Source organism: Lytechinus pictus, chromosome 17, assembly GCF_037042905.1.
Source record: "Lytechinus pictus isolate F3 Inbred chromosome 17, Lp3.0, whole genome shotgun sequence".
Taxonomy (NCBI): domain Eukaryota; kingdom Metazoa; phylum Echinodermata; class Echinoidea; order Temnopleuroida; family Toxopneustidae; genus Lytechinus; species Lytechinus pictus.
Window position 1 is genome coordinate 31,297,112 of NC_087261.1, and position 21,715 is coordinate 31,318,826.

The 21,715-nt window shown below is 35.4% G+C and overlaps 1 protein-coding gene across 3 annotated transcripts in view; it reads right to left on the reverse strand.

Annotated features, from left to right (window-relative positions):
• LOC129280527 (retinoschisin-like) overlaps positions 1-16,532 on the reverse strand; it is a 34,700-nt gene extending 18,168 nt beyond the window's left edge. The window contains exons 1-3 of one of the 3 annotated variants that reach the window (XM_064111818.1): positions 16,077-16,532; positions 14,623-14,754; positions 6,507-6,566 (exon numbers count right to left, since the gene is read on the reverse strand). In XM_064111818.1, coding sequence (XP_063967888.1) covers positions 6,507-6,558 — 52 coding nt within the window. In that variant the 5' untranslated portion in view covers positions 6,559-6,566; positions 14,623-14,754; positions 16,077-16,532. Of the gene's footprint in view, positions 1-6,506; positions 6,567-14,622; positions 15,128-15,862 lie in introns of those variants that run through there. The other 2 variants (XM_064111819.1, XM_064111817.1) reach the window with 2 other exon arrangements.
• Between the last annotated feature and the right edge of the window lie 5,183 nt (positions 16,533-21,715).

Below are 21,715 nucleotides of genomic sequence, written 5' to 3' on the forward strand. Positions count from 1 at the left end.
TAATCTAGAGAATATTAAAAGATAGGCCCCTTTTTGACTCTCTAATATTAAAAGATAATTAGATCAATCAATCAATCAATCAATCAATCAATCAATCAATCAATCAATCAATCAATCAATCAATCAATCAATCAACCAATCAATCAATCAATCAATCTATCAATCACTCAATAAAAATAAAATTGAATTAAAAAAATAATAGATAAAACTTAGTAATGATAATAATAATGGTAATGATGATTATAATGATAATAATAAAGATGATGATAAAGAAATGAAATAAAAATAATGATAATTATGGGGATATCTTGTTTTTACAAAGAGCATTTGAATTAGGCAACTATATAGATAAACTTCACTTTGTAAAGACTGTACATTGTTTCATATCACATTGTTATTATTTTCTTTATTATTACTACTGATGGTCATGATTATTTATGCAGTGCTTTTGCTCATTACACCACTACAATTGGAGGGATAGGGTTAACCTTAAAAGGACTGGGCTAATTAAGATGTATAGGACTAGGGGGGGGGGGGGCATGATGGCCCCCCTTCTTATCTCGGCCGCCGTTCGTGCGATTGCACCGAAATTTGACACGCACATTCTTTACCACATAAACTACAAGCCAGTTTAAAAAAATCAGAAAATATTTTTATTTATGAATAAAATATGCAAATTTATTGGCAAAATTATTTGCATATTTAATGCCCAACTTCAATTCAAATTGTCTTCTTTTTTTTCCAAATGTCATCTTTGTAATCTAATTTAATGGTCTCCCCAAAGAAAAATTGCAAAAGCCAATTTTTTCCTCATGTATTTCTTTGTTTTTATAATTTATTATATATTTCTCTGTTTTTCATCTTTTGTTTTTCATTGTTTTTTCAATGGAATTTATTACAGACCATTTAAGGACGTTCCACAGTTAAAATGATGTCATTTTCACCAAATTTTGCAGTTCTTTTTTTGAGTTCTTTTGGTTTCCATGCATTATGAAAATGCAAAAAGTAATATAGGTTCATGTGCTTATTTTTTTTCTACGAGACTTCAAAGTCGACGTATTTGAATAATATGAAATGTTTCGCAATCAAGAGAATTATGCCTCTCTTAGACCTCACAAATTCACCAAATGAGTTTAAATTATCTTTACTCTGTCGATATCGCATCAAACTTCATTTAACTTTCAGGATATGTAACTAAGTAGATACCAAAGTAGGATAGTATCTTTTAATTGGCAAACTATATCTAACTAGCAGCGCCCTAAGAATGGTGCATCAGCTTCCAAAAACAAATCTTCAAAAAGCGTGAATCGACTCGAAAATTTAAAAAAAGTATAGTTTAAGCTGCACTTCATTTGAAATCCATGTCATTTCAATAAATTCACCAAAAGTGTAGAGGAATGCATTACGAAGGTATAGGGCAGTTAAAAACAAGGGGTCCATGTGCTCGTTTTTAAACTATCAGTGTCCAAAGTGTTGCGAGTGAAAATCGCCTAAAATATGCAAAATACCGTCTAAAATCGGAATGGTTCCGTAGTTCTGCTCCCAAACACTAAAAATCCATGTCATTTTCATCCTACTCTCTAGATTTGTAGAGGAATCTATTCTGAAGACGTTAAAATATTAAAAATATTGGGTCCATGTGCCCATTATAAGGGAGACATTTTGTTCACACAACTTTGAAATAATGAAAAAAAATTTGGTTTTATGTAATGACATAAGAAAACGGAAAGTGGGGATGTGACATAATCAGCCAACCTAATGAATACTCATAACTGTTTTCACAAAATATTGCTAAACTTTAAACTTCAATAACTTGATTGTTTGTTATCCGATTTAGATGAAATTTTCGACATTTTGCTCAGTGAATTCTACTCAATGTATTAAGATATCAATATTTTTAGCCCAGACCATCCCTTTAAGAATTGTGCGTTCAAAAGAATTTGAACCTAACTCCGCAACCGTAAGTCACTTTTCAACCAAACTTGGATGGTAGATGGACTTGGGGGACCTGCATGTAAGTCATTTCACAATGAAGTTTCGATACAATTCTGTTGCGTGCCCTCGCAAATCACGATATTTCTGGTTATTTTCATAAGTGGGCGAGACACAAATCGTTTTTGCCTTGTATTAGAGCAAATGTGCTTTTTAAAACATCCCAAAACGCGCCAAAAAGCCTTGTATCTATCATGTCTATGTGAGGAAATATTCCAAACCACTCTAACACTTATTCAAACTCGGGGTCATATTCGTCATACTTTGCAGCACTACAGAGTAAAGTATTTTGAAATTGTAGAGGACTTTTAAAAAATGGACCATGGAGCAATTCCAGTTTATTAGCTTCATCAAACAACACATCGGATCTGCAGTTAGTGCAGACAAGTAGAAAAATCATAGTCCAGGATAGAAGAGGCACAACCTTGTTTTTTTATATATACAATATTTTTTGATGGTTTCTTGTCAATTCGAGGGTGCTGATCACGAATCTGGATGATGCCACTCGTGTAACCTTGAGCATTTTCCGCAAATTGGCAAAATCCAATATGGCCGCCCAAATATGCAAATTACCCATGAAAATCATAAAATTGTCCGCACATTGGCTGTGAAATGCATGAAATTGTGTGGCAGGAGTGAAATACAATCTTAAAAAATAATTTTGGGCAAAATATTTATTTTCCTGATATTCAAAATGGCCGCCATAGGCCATTGTATACAATATTATGTATAATATGAATAGGGGAAACTAATTTTCACAAAAATGAGCACTGAACTGCAAAAATCGCGATGTATGAACGAAGTAATGCATGCAAATCGAGATAATATCATTTATTATGTCATATATGGCAACATTGCTGTATTTTGATATCTAAAAATAGCCGCCACTGGCACAAACAGTATTGCGTACAATGGCAATGGGGGCCAAAAAATTCACAAGAGTGATCACTAAAATGCTTATTATGAACATCAAACGAGTGGAATACTGACTAAAAACATAATTGTTAACGAAATATATTATTAATATGCCATGCATGTGATGAATATTGTATTTCGATATTTAAACTGGCTGTCAAATGCCCTAAAAGTATTATGCACAATGAGAAATGGGAGAAAAGAAATCACAAGAGTGAGCACTAAAATGCATATATATGTGATGAATTAATTGGATACTGTCTAAAAACATATTTTCTAACGAAATATATCATTCAGGTTTCAATTTTGTGTTAAATACTGTATTTTGACTTTCAAAATGGCCGCCATCGACATTAATTGTATTATGTACAATGCAAAGAGGGAAACCAATATTCACAGGAGTGAGCACCATAAATGCACGTAATAGTGATCTATGAGTAAAAAAATTGTCTGAAAGCACAATGTCTATTAAGATATACCATTTATTCTGCCAGTTAGGTGGTAAATACCGTTATTTTAAAGTCAAAATGGCCGCTACAGGCCCTTACAGTATTATGCACAATATGAATGGGGACAAATCATTTCAACAGAATTTGGCTTTGCTTGGTCAAATGGTGATGTATGAGTGGAATATTGTCTGAAAACATGATTTATAACAAAATATATCATATCTTATGTAATTTAGGTGATAAATACTGTATTTTAACATTCAAAATGGCTGCCATGTGCCCTTTTTGTAAACGTTAATTGTCTCCACCCAAATTGAATTAAACGATAAGTGCATATGGTGGCCATTTTCAATTTAAAAATGCGACATTTATCACCTTAATTACACATTATTATGATATATCTCGTTAGAAACCATTATTTTAGACAATAATTCACCCTTACATCACAATTCAAAATTATATGCAATATTAAGAGTCAAGCAAAGCCGAATTCTGTCAAAATTATATGTCCCATGTTACTATGTACATAATACTTTTAGGACCTAAGGCAGCCATTTTGGATTTCAAAGTACAGCATTTATTACCTCCACCATGTCAACGACCAATATGTGATGCATGTAGATAGAAATAATGTTTAAGACAATATATTTACTCGTATATCACAGTTATATGCGTTTTATGAGTCTCACTCTTGTGAAAATTAGTTTCCCTGTTTGCATGTTACATAACTTAGTTAGGGCTTGTAGAGGTTATTTTGAATGTCAAAATACAGTATTTATCACCTATTTGGAAGAAGGAATGCGATAATTTAGAAAAAAAAAACGTTTTCAAATAACGATTTACTCATACATGGACAACAGGATTATAATTATGGATGTCATAGTCAAGCAAATCCAAATTCTTACAAAATATGTCCCAATTCACATTGTAAATAATACTGTTAGGGCTATAGGGGCCATTTTGAATTTCATAATACAGTATTTATCTCATGCATGCATTTCTCAAGAAATGATATGTCTTGCTATAAAACATGTTGTCAGACAATATTTTACTCGTAGATCACAATTACATGCACTTTATGTTTCTTACTCGTTTGAAAATTAGTTTCTCCATTTGCATTGTACATGATGAATATAGGGGCTATGGTGGCCATTTTGAATGTCAAAATTCAGCATCTATCACATCAATGGCATATTAACAATTATGTTTTTAGTCAATATTCGACTCGTTTATCTTATGATATGCATTTTAGTGCTCAATTTTGTCATTTTTCGTCCCGGCCATTGTCATTGTAATAATACTCTTTGGGCCAGTGGCGGCTATTTTAAGATATAACAATACAGCAATGTTGCCATATATGACATAATAAATGATATTATCTCGATTTGCATGCATTACTTCGTTCATACATCGCGATTTTTGCAGTTCAGTGCTCATTTTTGTGAAAATTAGTTTCCCCTATTCATATTATACATAATAGTGTATACAATGGCCTATGGCGGCCATTTTTAATATCAGGAAAATAAATATTTTGCCCAAAATTATTTTTTAAGATTGTATTTCACTCCTGCCACACAATTTCATGTGTGGACAATTTTATGATTTTCATGGGTAATTTGCATATTTGGGCGGCCATATTGGATTTTGCCAATTTGCGGAAAATGCTCAAGGTTACACGAGTGGCATCATCCAGATTCGTGATCAGCACCCTCGAATTGACAAGAAACCATCAAAAAATATTGTATATATAAAAAAACAAGGTTTGGTCAATTTTCTATGGGGCCTATCCTGGACTATCAGCTCATACCTACAGGTCATTATCACCTGTTCATCCATTGTGACATCAGTGCGAAGAGTGTAAAATATGCGCAGATTATGATGCGCACAAACATTACTGTGGAACGTCCTTGGGCGGTATTCTGAGGTCATTTTATCTTTAAAATATTTTATTTTATCTGAGATAAAATGGATCTCAGAATACCACCCCTTAACAACTAAATTAAGCCCTGAATTAATTCAGCAGACCAATGAGAACAAAAAAGTAATCACACTTTTATGAATTTCATCTCCCATAGACTTTGTACACAGAGTTTAAAACTGGGCCATTTTCGGCATTACATTGTCTCATAAGAAGTCACGTGGCATCACGCTGCTATACCCGTATGTCGCAAATTTGGTCTCAAAATTTTTAGTCCTTTTAGGGTTAATAATTTTACAAGTGGAACGAAGCTTGGCAATCCAATAATCCCCATGCTTTCTGTTTTGTGAAATATCAATCTATAACTACTCTTGGGGTGCGATTAATGGGGGCAAGAAACAGGACAACCTAACTTTTTCGATTTAGTTACAGAGGTAACATCTCTCTCTCTCACTCTCCCCCTCTCTCTTTCCCTCTCTTGCTTTCCTCTTAACAACCCACCCACATACACATCCACAAACAGCAGTTGAAGGGATGATCCGGGCTGAAAATATTTGAATCTTAATAAATAGAGTAGACTTCACTGAGCAAAATGCCGAAAATTCCATCAAAATCGGATAACAAACAATAAAGTTATTGAAGTTTAAAGTTTAGCAACATTTTGTGAAAACAGTCGTCATGAATATTCATTAGGTGGGCTGATGATGTCACATCTCCACTTTCCGTTTTCTTATGTTATTACATAAAATCATATTTTTTTTCATTATTTCATACTTGTGTGAATATTATGTCTCCCTTATAATGAAAAAAGTTGCAGCAATACATATTTAATGCACTAAATCAGATGTCAATCCAATTTTTCTAGTTCTTGGAGGAAAAAAATTGAATAAACCTATTTTCATATAATTAAATAGAAAAGAACAAGTGGAGATGTGACATCATCAGCTCACCTAATGAATATTCATGACGACTGTTTTCACAAAATATTGCTAAAGTTTAAAATTCAATAATTTGTTATTTGTTATCCGATTTTGATGAAATTTTCGGTATTTTTCTCAGTGAATTCTACTCTATTTATTAAACTATAAATACTTTCAGCCTGGACCATCCCTTTAAACAATTATATCAACCTCCCTTCTCTCTTAATAAATATTTAATGCCAGGTCTCAAAATGTTAGAAGCAAAAGTAGCACCATCACATCTCAGCCGTAATAATGAGAACAACCACTTACCATAAGCCACAGATAGAAGAAGAATGGCTGAGAGTGACTTGCAGAAAGACATCTTGTTACCTACATGAGAACAGCAATAGGTTCATAATTATTCATTATTATTACGAGCACATTATTGTTAATAAAATTTTCCGTGATAATTATATAATATTACATAGATTATGTAGATTCGAATCAGTGATGGGTCAATACGCCATCACGTTACCATAGCTGCGAGGATCGCATTTGTTATATTCTAGGCTTTGACGTCACCTCAGTGAATATAGCTGTGTTGTATTGTCAACTGCGGCGTTATATTCACTATTATAACCCTCTCTTAAAGAATGTCGAATAATACGTTCCTCTGATTGGTCAAAACTGAGGTCATGTAAACGACCATGCCTTCAAAAGAACAAACTAAGGTGGCAACCAAGGGCAACGGGCATAGTTAACAAGATTTTTGCCCATTGCCCCCTGACCCGCCCCTTAACGACGGGCATAGCAAAATTTGGCTGAGATCCCCATTTGATTGCATGCAATATGTTGCTTTCTGCGGTGATTGCGGATATCATAAATATCCGCGCGAATTGATCGAAAGTTTTAGACGATTCGCGGATTTACGCGCTTATTGCGCAAGTGCGCGCAACGGATATGACATATCGATGGAACAATGCCGCTCTTTGACTTTTGCTTAAAATATATGTTAAAATATATGGCATTTATTGAAAAGAAAACTTACTTATTAAGGATATAACGGATGTATCAATTATCAAGTCTTGTCGCAGACCGCTCAAATGCATACTCGCATTCGCAAAAGGTGAGTTGGGTGAAAAGATTAGACGGTCACTGCACTTTCTAAGGTTAACATGACGTTACTCGTTACTTAGCCTTAGGTATGACGAACGACAACGTTATGACGGGTAGGTCTAATGTTAGAAGTTATTAGATCTAGATCTAACGTTAGGACGTAGGTTTATCGACTAAGTTATATCTAACGTTAGATTACACTCTAATGGGGATTTATAATTTCTGAACGTTAGATCTAGCCGAGACCCTATATCAGAATCAGACCCTAATTTTGGTTCCTAAAAATATCTAGATCTAGACCCAGTGGCGTAACTACGGGGGGGGGGGGGCATGGGGGGCACGTGCCCCCCCCCAATCGGCTGACCAAAAAAAATAAAAAACGGGGAAAAGGAGAAAAAGTGGGAGAAAGGAAGAGGAACGTAGTGGGAAAGAAGAAATTATTATTTATTATAATTGTATATTGTATTGCAATCATGTTATGTTATTTTATATAGGAAACATTTTTATCATAACTTTATGAAACATAATTTGCTCAGGGTCCATGACTTAATTGTTCCTGGTGCTCGCATTGTCTGTTTAAAGAGATATATAAACCTGTTGTACGAAATCCTCCCGTTTTCAAGTCAATATACACCAAATATATTATTGTTTTATATAGTGACATATGGTTCTTTTTCATGACTACTTAAAGTGATTGTCCCATGTTAAGGTCTAAATATAAAACATTTCCTGTCCGTGATTACGTTCGCTTCAGTGGATTGATGAGATATGTCTGCTCTCCATGAATTCCTAAAATCAGTCCTTGAAATGTCCCTTTTTATGATCTAAATATCCGAAATTCCTGTCCGTGAGTATGTTCGCTTCAGTGGATTGGTGAGATATGTCTGTTCTCCATGAATTCCTAAAATCAGTCCTTGAAATGTCCCTTTTTCTGATCTAAATATCCGAAATTCCTGTCCGTGATTATGTTCGCTTCAGTGGATTGGTGAGATATGTCTGCTCTCCATGAATTCCTAAAATCAGTCCTTGAAATGTCCCTTTTTCTGATCTAAATATCCAAAATTTTTAGCTCGCGCTTCGCGCTCGCGTCATTTGGTTACTAGTAGTGAAATACGTATGGTCTTAGTGAATTCCTACAAACAAGCCTTAGACTGCCCCGCTTCAGGTCTGAATTATCTAAATTTTCAGCTCGCGCTTCGCGCTCGCAATATTTGATTTAGACGGGTCAATATATGGTTTGACCCGGAACAAATTGCAACAAATGATTTTTCAACGTTATTTTGTACTATTTGACCTCAGGAATAACATACTAAAAATCTACTAAAATCCGCATCCGGGAAAATGGTTATTTTCAAGATGGCGCCCAAGATGGCCGCCATTCACTAAAAATGGATATAGCTCACTCATTATCCACCCTAGAATCCTATTTGGGTTCATATTCCATGGTCCAATGGGCAAAATAATTTATTTATACAAGTTAGAGTAAATATTAGCACTCCAGGGTACTAGGAAAATCCAAGATGGCGCCCAAAATGGCTGCCGTAGTCTAAAAAAAATCACAATTCATCTATTACTTACTTAAGTGGCTTTAATTTGGTTTCCATTCGATTGTTTTAATGATAAAGTAGTAAGTCGGGACAAGTTACAAGGACAGCCAGTGGTCTGGTGTGTCCAAATATACAAGATGGCTTCCAAAAATTGAGTTTAAAATGGCTGTTAATCCTTAAAATGGACATAGCTCGTATCACATCCACTTGAGAGATGTGATTTTGGTGTCTAGACCATGGTCTCAATGGCCAAATAATACATTGGGACAAGTTACAAGGACAGTCAGTGGTCCGGTATGTTCAAATATCCAAGATGGCTTCCAAAAATGGAGTAAAAAATGCTGTTGCTACTAAAAAAACCCAACATAACTTTGTTCAATATCCGGGAACATGATTTTTTTGCCTATAATCATTGTTAAATGGGTCAAATAATAAATTGGAATCAGTTATAAAGGACGATTGGTGGTCAAGTATGTCCAAAAGTCCACGGTGGCTTAAAAAATAGAATCAATTAGCCGCGATGGTATTTAAAAATGGACATAGTTCATGTTTTATTCGTCAATGGCATATGATTTCGTTGCCTATATCATGGTTTCAAAAGGCAGAAAATTAGTTACAAGGACAGTCAGTGGTCCAGCATTTCGAAAATCTAAGAAAGCTTCAAAAAATCGGAGTCCAAAATGACTGTTGTTACTTTAAAAATGGACATAGTTCATTTAAAATCCACCTAGAGAATATGATTTCGGTGTCCACACTATGGTTTCATGGTTAAAATAATACGTTTGGACTGGTTACGTTGATATGCAGTTGTCCAGTTTGCCTAAAGCACAAGAGGGTTTTAAAAAAAAGGAATCTAAAACGACTCATATCATTCAATAGTGGTCAGAGTTCTACAATATTCATCTGCAAGAAATAATGTTGGTGTCCAAATTGTGCTATGAAGGGTCAAATAATACATTCGGACAAGTAACAAGGATGGTTAGTACACTATTTTGTCAAAGAATCCATGATGGATTCTAAAATTTCATCAAAATGGGTGCTGTTACCAACTCATGAAGCAATATGATAACTTAATTGTCCCCAGGCATTTAAGTGTAGGCACCAATATTATTTCTAACAGGTAGATATTTTATGGAGCAGTAGTCACTTTATATGCTTTAGAACCCATTTTTAAGCCAACTTGGATTTTAAGGCAAAATGGATAGTTGCATATCATGGTAACCAGTCCCAAATTATTGTTTGACCCTTGAAACCCTAGTGTTGACACCAAAATAATATCCCCAAGTTGTATTTATAATGTTCTACATCCACTTTTACGTAAAAGCAGTCATTTAAGACCCCCATTTTTAAAGCCATCTTTGATTTTTGGACATACCTGACACCTGACTGTCCTTTCAACTTAACCCAATGTATTGCTTGACCCTGTAAACTCTTGTATAGACAGTAAAATCATACATCCAAGGTGTATTTATAATAAACTATGTATACTTTTAAGTAGCAACAGTCAATTTACACCCCATTTTTTGAGTAATTTTGGATTTTTTTACACACCGACAACTGACTGGTCTTGTAACTTACCCTAGTGTATTACTTGACCCTTTTAAACCATGCTTTTAACACCAAACTCATATTTCCCAGACAGATATTAAACAAACTATGTCCTTTTATAAGTAACATCAGACATTTCTTATTCCATTTTTGGAAGCCATCTTTTAATTTTGGACATACTAGACCACTGACTGCCATTGTCTTGTCCTAATATATAATTTGACCATTGAAACCAGAGTTTAGACACCGAAATCATACCTCACCGGCGGATTTAAAGTGAGCTATGCCACTTTTAAGTATCAACAGCATATTTTTAAGACCAATTTTTGGACGCCATCTTCGATTTTTGGACAAACCAGACCATTGACTGTCCTTTTAACTTATCCTAATATATTATTTGACCCTTGAAACCAGTGGTTTAGACACCAAAATCACATTTCCAGGCCGATTTGAAATGAGCTTTGTCCGCTTTAAGTATTAGCAGCCATTTCAGAATCAATTTTTAGAATCCATTGGGGATTTTTGCACATACCAGACCACTGGCTTTTCTTGTAACTTGTCCCAATATATTATTTGACCCATTTAACCATGGTATAAGACACTAAAATCATATTTCTGGACATTGAGCAAACTATGTCGGATTTTTTTAAAGTAGCAACAGCAATTTTCGACTCCATTCTTGGAAGCCATCTTGGATATTTGAACATACTGGACCACTGACTGTGCTTGTAACTTGTCCCAATGTCTTATTTGACCATTGAAATCATGCTCTAGACACCAAAATAATTATGTCCCAGGCGGTTATGAAATGAACTATGTCCATTTTAATTATCAACACCCATTTTAAACGCCATTTTTGGAAGCCATCTTGGATTTTTGGACACACCAGACAACTGACTGTCCTTTTAACTTGTTTCAATGTAATATTTCACCCTTAAAACCATTGAATAAAAAACAAATTTAGATGAATTGTGTATTTTCAGCCTACGGCAGCCATTTTGTGCGCCATCTTGGATTTGCCTGGTACATTGGAGGGCTTATAATTCATTCTAGCCTAAATCATTTTTTGTACCCCAGACCATGGAATATGAACTGAAATAGGATTCTAGAGGGGATAATATGTCAGTTGTATCCATTTTCAGTGAATGTTGGCCATCTTGGACGCCATCTTGAAAATAACCACTTTCCCGGATGCGGATTTTGGTAGATTTTTAGTATGTTATTCCTGAGGTCAAATAGTACAAAATACCGTTGAAAAATCATTTGTTGCAATTTGTTCCGGGTAAGGCTATTTTTGGTCGTATATTGACCCGTCTAATTAGTGAGATGCGTATGATAATCATGATTACATTGATTAAAAAAAAATGCTTCATGTGTTCAGATGTAATTCTAACAAAATCAGCAAGCGCTTGGCACTCGCATTACATGACTGTACATAGTGAGATATGTATACTCTTAATGGAATCCTTTAAAAAAATTCCTGTTTTGGGTCAATATATACACAAATTTCAGCTCGTGCTTCGCGCTCGCATCATTTGGTTATTGAAATACGTATGGTTTCGCGAATTCCTACAAACAAGCCTTAAATTGCCCCTCTTCATGTTTGAAATTCCTATTTTTTTTAGCTCGCGCTTCGCGCTCGCAATATTTGATTAGTGAGATGCCTATGTTATTCATGATTACAATGACTACAAGTGTTTCATATGTGTTTAAATGTAATTCTAACAAAATCAGCAAGCGCTTGGCACTCGCGTGAGATTCCTAAAATATAGTCCTTAAGATCTCCCTGTTTGGGATTAATATATACAAAAAATTTCGGCTCGTGCTTCTCGCTCGCATTGTTTAGCGAGACAGGTACGTATCATCGATCACAAAAATTCGATTATAAAGTCCCTTTTTAGGTCTGAATATCAAAAATTTTCAGCTCGCGCTTCGCGCTCGCATTATTTGATTGCTGAGATGCGTATGTTATTCATGATTACAATGACTACAAGTGCTTCCTCAAAATGTCTCTATTAGGTCAGTGTACCTGACAACTGAGCGCGCTTCGCGCGCTCACTAAGTGACTCAAAATTTTTGCTGGTGCCCCCCCCCCAATGCCGTGACCCACGGTACGCCACTGTCTAGACCTATAGTAGGGCCTATCGATATGAACTGCTCGGGAACTGCTTTGATATTCGACTTTGAGACCTAACTTCAGGGTCAGGGCTAAGTAAGGCCCTAGACCTAAGTCCTAACGTTAGCTTGGGCCAAAGCCAGGGCTTTTAGACCTAGACCTAGACTAGGCCCTAACGTTAGATCTAATGTTTAATAATTCGGTTCATAAAATCTATATGGACTGCTTTTATATTCGAGACATGGTTGTTTCAATTCGGCTCGCATGTACCGCATCGGCTAGACCATGCTCTCGGGCATAGTCGCGTTGCGGTCCCCTTGAGCCTCTAGAAACAACTATGCCTCTCAAAGCAGTTCATATATCTATATTAGGTGAGGTCACTCGCTGCGTACAAGTTGCGTAATCGGGTAGTTTATTTGATGTACGCGCTAGTGTTAACGCGTCGATTGCATGAAGAACGCGCTTGTTTCCAAAAAAAAAAAAATTATTATGACGTAGATGGATCAGGGCTGTAGCAAGAATTTCGGGTTGGAGCCTGATGATGAGTGCAATTTCTGATGGCGAATCCTCATAGACTATATAATATAACAGATATTGCCTGGTCTGTCTTTTGAATAAGTAACATTTCAAGCTATATTTTCCCTTGGGAGAATATTTTCCCTCAGCGGTAAGCGCTTCGGGCAAAAATAATCCCTTGGGAAAATATGGGGGAGAGGAATGTTATATTCAAACTCTAGGTAGGCAATATCTGTATAATATTACATAGGTAATGTAGATTCGAATCAGTGATAGGTCAAGACACTATCACGTGACCATAGCTGCGAGGATCGCATTTGTTATATTCTAGGATTTGACGTCACCTCAGTGAATATAACTGCGTTGTATTGTCAATTGCGGCGTTATATTCACTAAGGTGACGTCACTCGCTGCTTACAAGTTGCGTAATCAGGGGAGCGTTTTATCAATATATTTGTCCGACCAGTTGTCAGATCTGACAACTTTCCTGGATTCTGATTGGTTGAGAAGCACTGTTACTATAGCAACTGTCGGATAAAACGTCCGACAAGTCCTTTCATGAAACGCTCCCCAGGTAGTTTATTTGATGTACGCGCTAGTGCTAACGCGTCGATTGCATGAAGGACGTGCTTGATGTATTAAAAAAAAATATATTATGACGTAGATGGATCAGAGCTGTAGCAAGAATTTCGGGTTGGAATTAGATGATGAATGTAATTTCTGATGGCGATTCCACATAGACTATATGATATAACAGATATTGTCTGGTCTATCGTTTAAAATAATAGCATTTCAACTCCCCTCCGAAGCTATATTTTTCCATCGGGAGAATATTTCCCCTCAGCGCTGCGCGCTTCGGGCAAAATATAATTCCTTGGGAAAAATATAAGTCCGTCTGGGAGAGGAAATGTTATATTCAAACTCTAGGTAGGCAATATCTGTATAATATTTACTGGCTTAGAGGGAGATACAATATATATATGTATTTCCCAAAGTAGTCTCATATTGCCTGAATCTCAAGATGAGTAAATAGTTAATAGTTTGGTCAGCTTCTCCAAAGATACTACACAAGTGGAAGATATAGCGCAATGAAAAGCTCAGGAAGAGCACCCTGCAGCGTTGAGTAAGAAACGTCCTTTTTTTACCTTCGCGTATCGCAATATGGTTGTGTACAAAACATATGAGAGAAATGGTGAAAGGGTGAAGAAATAGACAATTATTGCATTTTAAGATTTATTCCCTGCAATTATTTTTCTTCTTAAATTAAAGATGAATATAATTCAGAGGTTTCTGGGTAATAAAAGTTCGAATTATCCACATGCGCTGCCCTTGTGCCCTCTCCCAAATCCCCTCTCTCATTTTCCCTATATGTTGTATACACAGCGGCGATGTGCGATGGTTTACTTTATACTCTAGTGGTCACCCTTCCCAATGAGCATTAATCGAGCTTTTCAAAAAAAAATCGCTTAAGTGTCCGATCTTCCCGTTGTAGTATCTTTGGCTTCTCCCGATAGGTTTTATCAACAATATTATCTAAAACGAAGTTAAATTCTGATTATTATCTGAAAAGCAAGTTAAATTCTGATTATTCTAAGCCACTTACCGTTTGTTTCCTTGGAGAACACCGTGAAGACAGAAAGTGATATGAATAAGATTGAGATCAAACTGCTCCTATTTATTCCTTTTTCCTTATGCACTTAGCCCTATCACATACATACCCCCAACAAAAGGGTATCTGTTGATAGGGGAAAAAACACTTCAAATAGATGACTGATGGCTACATAGAAGGGTGATGAATATGATAATGAATAACTGACACTTCTTGGCACCAACCCTTCTGATTTAGGGAAAACACTTCAAGTAGATGACTGACTGATATTTTATTGGTAGAATGTAAAGCGGTAATGACAGTAATAATAATAACAATGCACCATGTCTGTCAAAAGTAGGCCTAGTCTAGATTGAAACTCTCGGTGCCAGCTGTTCTTACACAATTTGTCAAATCAGTTAAAGTTGAAATATTCCATAAAATATGTACGTCCGACCCCCTATATGTGGGACCTTCATGAAAATTTCTTGTTCTTTTGACAGTCTGTAATGTTCTCTAAGGACCATGATTTGGTCAGTTTATGAAGCAAAGTAAGACGTGAGAAAAGTGGGAGCTGGATGTACAAAATGGTTTAATCATTTTATGGAATTGCCCATATAATTCAAACAATAAAACACAAAAATAATAGTGAGTGAAGGACATTGTCGACTCTCATTTGCATATAACTGAATTGTACTGTACATACAACTGAAAAATAAGCGTTTTTGTTTTAAATCCGATTTTGATGAAACTTTCAGCGTTATTCTTTGATATTTCTTTATTGAGTCAAATCAAAAATTTTCTTGGGTGGACTTGACCTTTAACAAAAGACTTCATGCATGGCTGATCATTAACGAAACAAAGTGTTCAGCAAGTCTGACAGCTAGCCTGTAAAACGTCTTCATTCATGCTCGTTTGCCAAAATTTTCAGCAGTTGCACAATTCCCTCCAGAATCCCTTGGCACAAATATCTTTTTATCATTCATTTACTTGGGCGGTCATTTAATTGGATTTTGTATGAACTTGTTTTGAAATTTTTACCACTGGCATATGCCTTTACACCTACTTGGTCAAATTATCATTTAAAATCAATGAATGGGGAAAAGAATTTACATTTTGTTCATTATTTAGAAAATAGTAAACCAAATAAAATGAAACTTTGATGATATATATTTTTTTATCTGACAAACAATATGAAATTAACAACAAGGGAAATAGGTCAAAGGTTGTTATCAAATGAATGGTGTTTTTCTACCTTTGTGAAAAATTATTCATTCTACTTATTTTCAAAGTCATCACTGCTGCTATTTCATTGATGTAATAATAATAATAACATTTGTAGGGTGCTTTATACTGGTGTTTCAAAGCGCATTTTGTAATGCAAGCAAGAATGTCAGAGGCGTTCCACTAGTTGAAAATTGTTCTCCAATTTTTGCTCTTTTATCAAGATTGCTAGTGAGATGCATTACCTTGAGACGAAGGGCTATATTCCTAAGGTTACACTTCGTAATTCCGAAGGTTCTTTTTTATTCCGAACGTTCGTAATTCCGAAACACGCAAATTGCCTATTCCTCGATGTTCGTTAATCCGAAAACGTAAAAGGGTTCGTTAATCCGAACATTTGTGGCGTTATTCCGAAGGTTCGATGTTCCAAAGATTCGTTAATCCGAAAACAAACTAAAGTTCGTTGTTCCGAAGGTTCGTCAGTCCGAAAACGAAATAAGGTTCGTTAAATCATTTCGTTTTTCGGACTAACGAACCTTCGGAATTACGAACCTTATTTCTTTTTCGGATTAACGAACCTTCGGAATTACGAATTTCATTTCGTTTTCGGACTAACGAACCTTCGGAAATACGAACCTTCGGAATAACGAACCTTCGGAATATCCGAACCTTCGGAATAACAAAGCTTCGGAATTACGAATGTATGCGATTCCTAGAGACATGGCTGCTATAGGAATGTGCTGATTGAAGAGAACAATGAGGCTAAGGTAGCCGACTTTAGATTGACCAAGCTGGTGCAGTATGATAAATATATGGCTAGAAGAGGTGAGCTGACTGGATATCATTTCATTCATTGATGGGAGATGGGGAAAAGGATAATGTGCCCCCGGGGGGGGGGGGGGGTGGACACTCAGTATATGATGCATAGTGGGTATGTGCCGCGGAGGGGACCCCCATTTTTGACACTCAAATTTCCGTTCCAAGGCATAGCATTTTTGTCTTATTAAGAAAAAGAACTATGAAAGCCGCTCCGAAGCATAGCATTTTCTTCTTATCGAGAGAAAAGAAGAAAGAAATCCGCTCCAAAGCTTCGCATATTTTTCGTTACGCCGTTCCGGTCGCATTGATCCGCCACAATGAGCTGCAATTTTTGTGAAAAGCGGCCGCTGAGCGCTGTCCTTATCTTTTCATTTAACTACACTTTTCCCAACAACTTCACCGGTTAAAAATAATCAGCAGTGCGCTGCCTGCATATAACTGGCGCCAATCTAGACAGCTGGCAGCCGTCTGTTTCGAGGATGTTTTTAACATTTTTTTATTTTTTTTTATTTCTCCTCGTATGTATTTGGTGAGTGAAGCCAACGGAGTTAAGCTGAACAACCAACATAACAGAGACCGAAGCTTTTGGTCTAGCGCCTATCAAGAATAATCAGCGCCACCATTTTATGGTACTTCCCTCGGTTTTGAAACTTTTCAACTTTTGTATTTTTAGAGTGTAAATAAACCAGATATGTCATATGTATTCAGGCGCGGATCCAGGATTTCGTAGGGAGGGGGGGGGGGGGGGCCCAAATTTGACCTGATTTTGGCGCCCCTGTGTACTTTTCGGAAAAATGGCGGCCCCTCCCTCCCCCAGGCAATATAAGTGCCTTAAATGCATGTTAAATTATTTTATTTCATAGGCACATGAAGAAGAGGCAATTGAATAATGGTTTTATAATGATGTGTTCATGAATAAATGTAATATCACTTTAAGAAAGAATCAATGCGAGCAGAGAATAATGACGGCGATATGGCCATTCTAAAAGTTCACTCAAGCGTGACGCGCGCACAAAAGAATATGACGTAATATCATTAGCATAACAATGAAGAGTTGAATAGGGGTAATTAGCATAACAATGGAAGAGTAGTCGGGAAACATAGCCATTGAATAGGGGGTTGATTAGCATAACAATGGAAGAGTAGACTGGAAAGATGGCCATTGAATAGGAAATCATTTAAATAACAATAATCGCAGTGACGTAGTAATGTTACGTATAACAAAGAAAGAATAGTCTGGAAAGATGGGAATTCAATGGAGGATAATTTAAATAAAAAGAGGTAGGACTACGAGGAAGATGGGTTTTCAATGGGGGATCATTTAAATAACAATGAGCACAGTGACGTTGTAATGTTACGTATTGGTTGGAAGCGACGGAAGAGTCTCCCTGGAAACGATACAACAAACAAAAAATTGAATGGAAGGATTGAAAATGCTATTGTTACATAATATATTTTAGGCAGAATACTAACAATGAAGAAAGAACAAAGATTAGTTATTGCATTCTTCGCTTTGTTAGAAAATCAAAGGTTGTTTTCGACCATGACATCTTGAATAGCTCGCTTTCTTTCATCTATTATAATATAGATAGAAAAGAAGATGCAGTGAATAGTTCTTGCATTCTTTGCTTTCATTTTTTTTCGAATTTCTCTTGGTCTGACATAGTTTCGTAGTGATTGGAGATGATACACCCTGGTATCGCTACGCAACGATTTTCCATCGACGCCATCCCTGGAACACAATCCTTTTCAAACCTGTCCAGCATGTCTTTGTGATCTCCCCAAATTACTTCCTTTGCAACTCCTTGATTTTCCATCGCTTCCATCGATTTTCCTTTTATTTTTTTATCTTCCCCCATAAAGTGAAACCCTTCTCCCTCTATCATCATGTTCTGTAACATATTTTCAATAAAGAAAGGATAATAAATCCAGCTATTGTAAAATGCTTTATGTGACGAATATCCTCGTGGATCAAGGATATCTTCGTTAAGAGGCGAGGTTGCCTCCAATTTACGGAAACTAAATGATACCTCTGAAGATCGAGCCATTTTATCTCTATTAAATTTATCGAAAGTGAATGTAAAAAAAACTAACAAAGACTGATATGTTTCCCTCTTCGCTTCAATCGGTTATTTTGCTAAATGGTAGAAAGTGAACTATACATATATACTTTCGGTTGGTCGAATACAACTTTTGATTTTTCAATCTATTTCAATCGGTATTTTGTTAAATGAAAGCAAAGAATGCAAGAACTATTCACTGCATCTTCTTTTCTATCTATATTATAATAGATGAAAGAAAGCAAACTATTCAAGATGTCACATATCGAAAACTTGCATACAGTGTACCGGACATGTAAAAACATAGCAGACGACGTTTGCAGACCTCGCGATCATCGTATGACTAGTGGTGTAGAATGTTCCATTGTGGCTTTATGGGGGAGATAGCATTACAGAGGGATAAAATGTATACACAAATAATGTTTCAGCGTTGATTCGCAATATTTTGTGTCAATTTCATAAATTATCGTTGTTTGAACGTTTAAAACATCATTATGAAGTGAAAGGATTAAGCAAAACTTTATTTTCAGACTCACCTATGCAGTGGTAAGTTAGGATGAACACCTCGTATACATAATGGACCCGTCACGAGTGTAGGTTTGCTCTTCGGATGTCACTATCACAAAGAAAATCTCCTCTGATTTGATGATAAAAGTGCACTATTTCTTCATGGTTCTTTCATGAGTATTTGCCTTACAATGTGCCCTTTATTATAATCTGGGCGGAAATTCTTGATACCATCACCCGCCGATGTGACGACGAATATAATCCAACCGGGTACTATAAAAATGCCCCCAAACCCATTATCCCAATACATATTCCTGACTATGGATGGTTTTGAGTGATTTTAATGTAATAAAGTGCCATATTTCCCACCAGTTGAATTACAAAAAAATTATAATCATCTGATAGAAGAAGTTGTTAACATTCATTTCAGGGGGGCGGAAATTCTATCTGAATCAACGCTTGTCCTTGATACACATTTGTTTGTGAAAAAAGGGTAAGATGCAAGGGAATTCTGCGTGTTATAAGGGACCTTCTGCCCGCTAGTTTTCCATATGTGGTCGAAAAAAACCTTTGATTTTCTAACAAAGCGAGGAATGCAATAACTAATCTTTGTATCTTCGCTCCAATCGGTTATTTTGCGAAATGGTAGAAAGCAAACTACTTAACGATGTCTTGGTCGAAAAAAGCTTTTGATTTTTCGAACAAAGCGAGGAATGAAAGAAACTAATCTTTGCATCTTCGCTCCAATCGGTTACTTCATACTTCCATAGTTTTCATTTTGACCCACATACACGACTCTCTTTATTGGCATTCTGACGAACACAAATTGTATTACATAGAATCCAGTAGATTTTTTTTGCCTCTATCAGAGGATTTATTTACATTCAAATCAGGGGTTACACATTAAATCACATTCAAATCATAGGTTACACAATTAATCATAAATTATGAAACACAAGTATTTTTACAGAAATTACAAAATCATATTTAAGTTACATAGATTGTTCTTAAATGAATCGTAGCAAGCCCTTGGGCAGTTCATCTTTTTCTTTGGTCTTTTTACTAGCAATGTTGTACATTTCTGTCCGTTTTTTAATTTTTTTTTATAAATACATGTTTCAAAACAAAACTTCTTTTTTCAGTTCCTGATTTGTTCCTATCAAAAATAACTTTATATATTGACCAAAATGCAATAGTTACAAAAAGATTTGTTTTACTATCACTTTCAACTTTAAGCAAATGTTTGATGTTTACTTCCACTTCTACATCGTAAACTTCTCGCAAAATAATTTTGATATATTAAAGAAAGGATTTGTTTAGTTCACAGTCAATAAAAGCATGTATAATATCTTCTTTAACCTTGCATGTTGGACACAAATCGTCAGTTGCAAAATTCCATTTAAACAGGTTACTTCTTACTGGTAAGAGATTATATAATAACTTAAGATTGAACTCGTAATTTATTTTCTCTAACTTGAATAAGATTATTTTTAAATACATTTGCCCAATTTACATCAATATCAAGTTTGTTCTCCCAATGTAAACAGCATTTATTGGTGAAAGTATTTTTTGAGGGGAACAGTTTATATAGAATAGTATTACTACTCAGATCACTGATGCATTTCAAACTTTTTCCAATCATTACCTGGGGAACAATAAAAACATGAGGCCGGATAGTGATGCGACTATTATCGCTCAAACTTTTTATCCATATTGCTGGTATTGCCTTTTTTAGTTTTGTGTAGTAAAAAATAACAGTATTCTTACTTCGTTTTATATCGATCTTTCTCTGAATGTTTTCCATTGGTATGTAACCATTTCTCCCAATAATATATGTTAAGTAAACTATACCACTTGTCTTTATAAAATAAAGACTGGTTATCAAATATTATTTGTTTATTATGCCAAAGTATTTGATTTCGAATATCATTACAGTTAGGGTTAAACATGCAAACATCTGTCAATGTAGTAATAGTTCTAAAAATTTCCCAAGCTTCCAGTATTTCTTTGTAAAAAGTTTGTATTTTTCTTTCATTTATAATTTTCAGTGTTTTAGTACTGAAATTACAATTTAAAAGGAACGAGATACCTCCTAGGAGGGCAAACCAATATGAACACATTTTCTTCCATGTTTCTGTTTTGTCATTCAAAACCTTCCTAACCATTTTAACCTTAAGCTTATCATTTGGCGGTGTACATCAGTCATTTTTATACCACCATTAATATAATTTTCTGTTAAAGTACATCTTTTAATTTTTTCTACTTTTCTGTTCCAAATGAATCTAAACACTAGATTATCCAAACTTTTTATGACTTTCGTTGGAATGGAATCAACAATGCTCAAATGTATTATTTGACTAAGTGCTAGACATTTAAGAATAGCTACCCGACCAAAAATAGTTAAGTTTCGTTTTGACCAGCTGTCAAGAGTATTTTTTAATTTAATTAATTTGTCTTCCCACTCTAAGTTTAGCGATTTGTCATTATCAGAATGAATA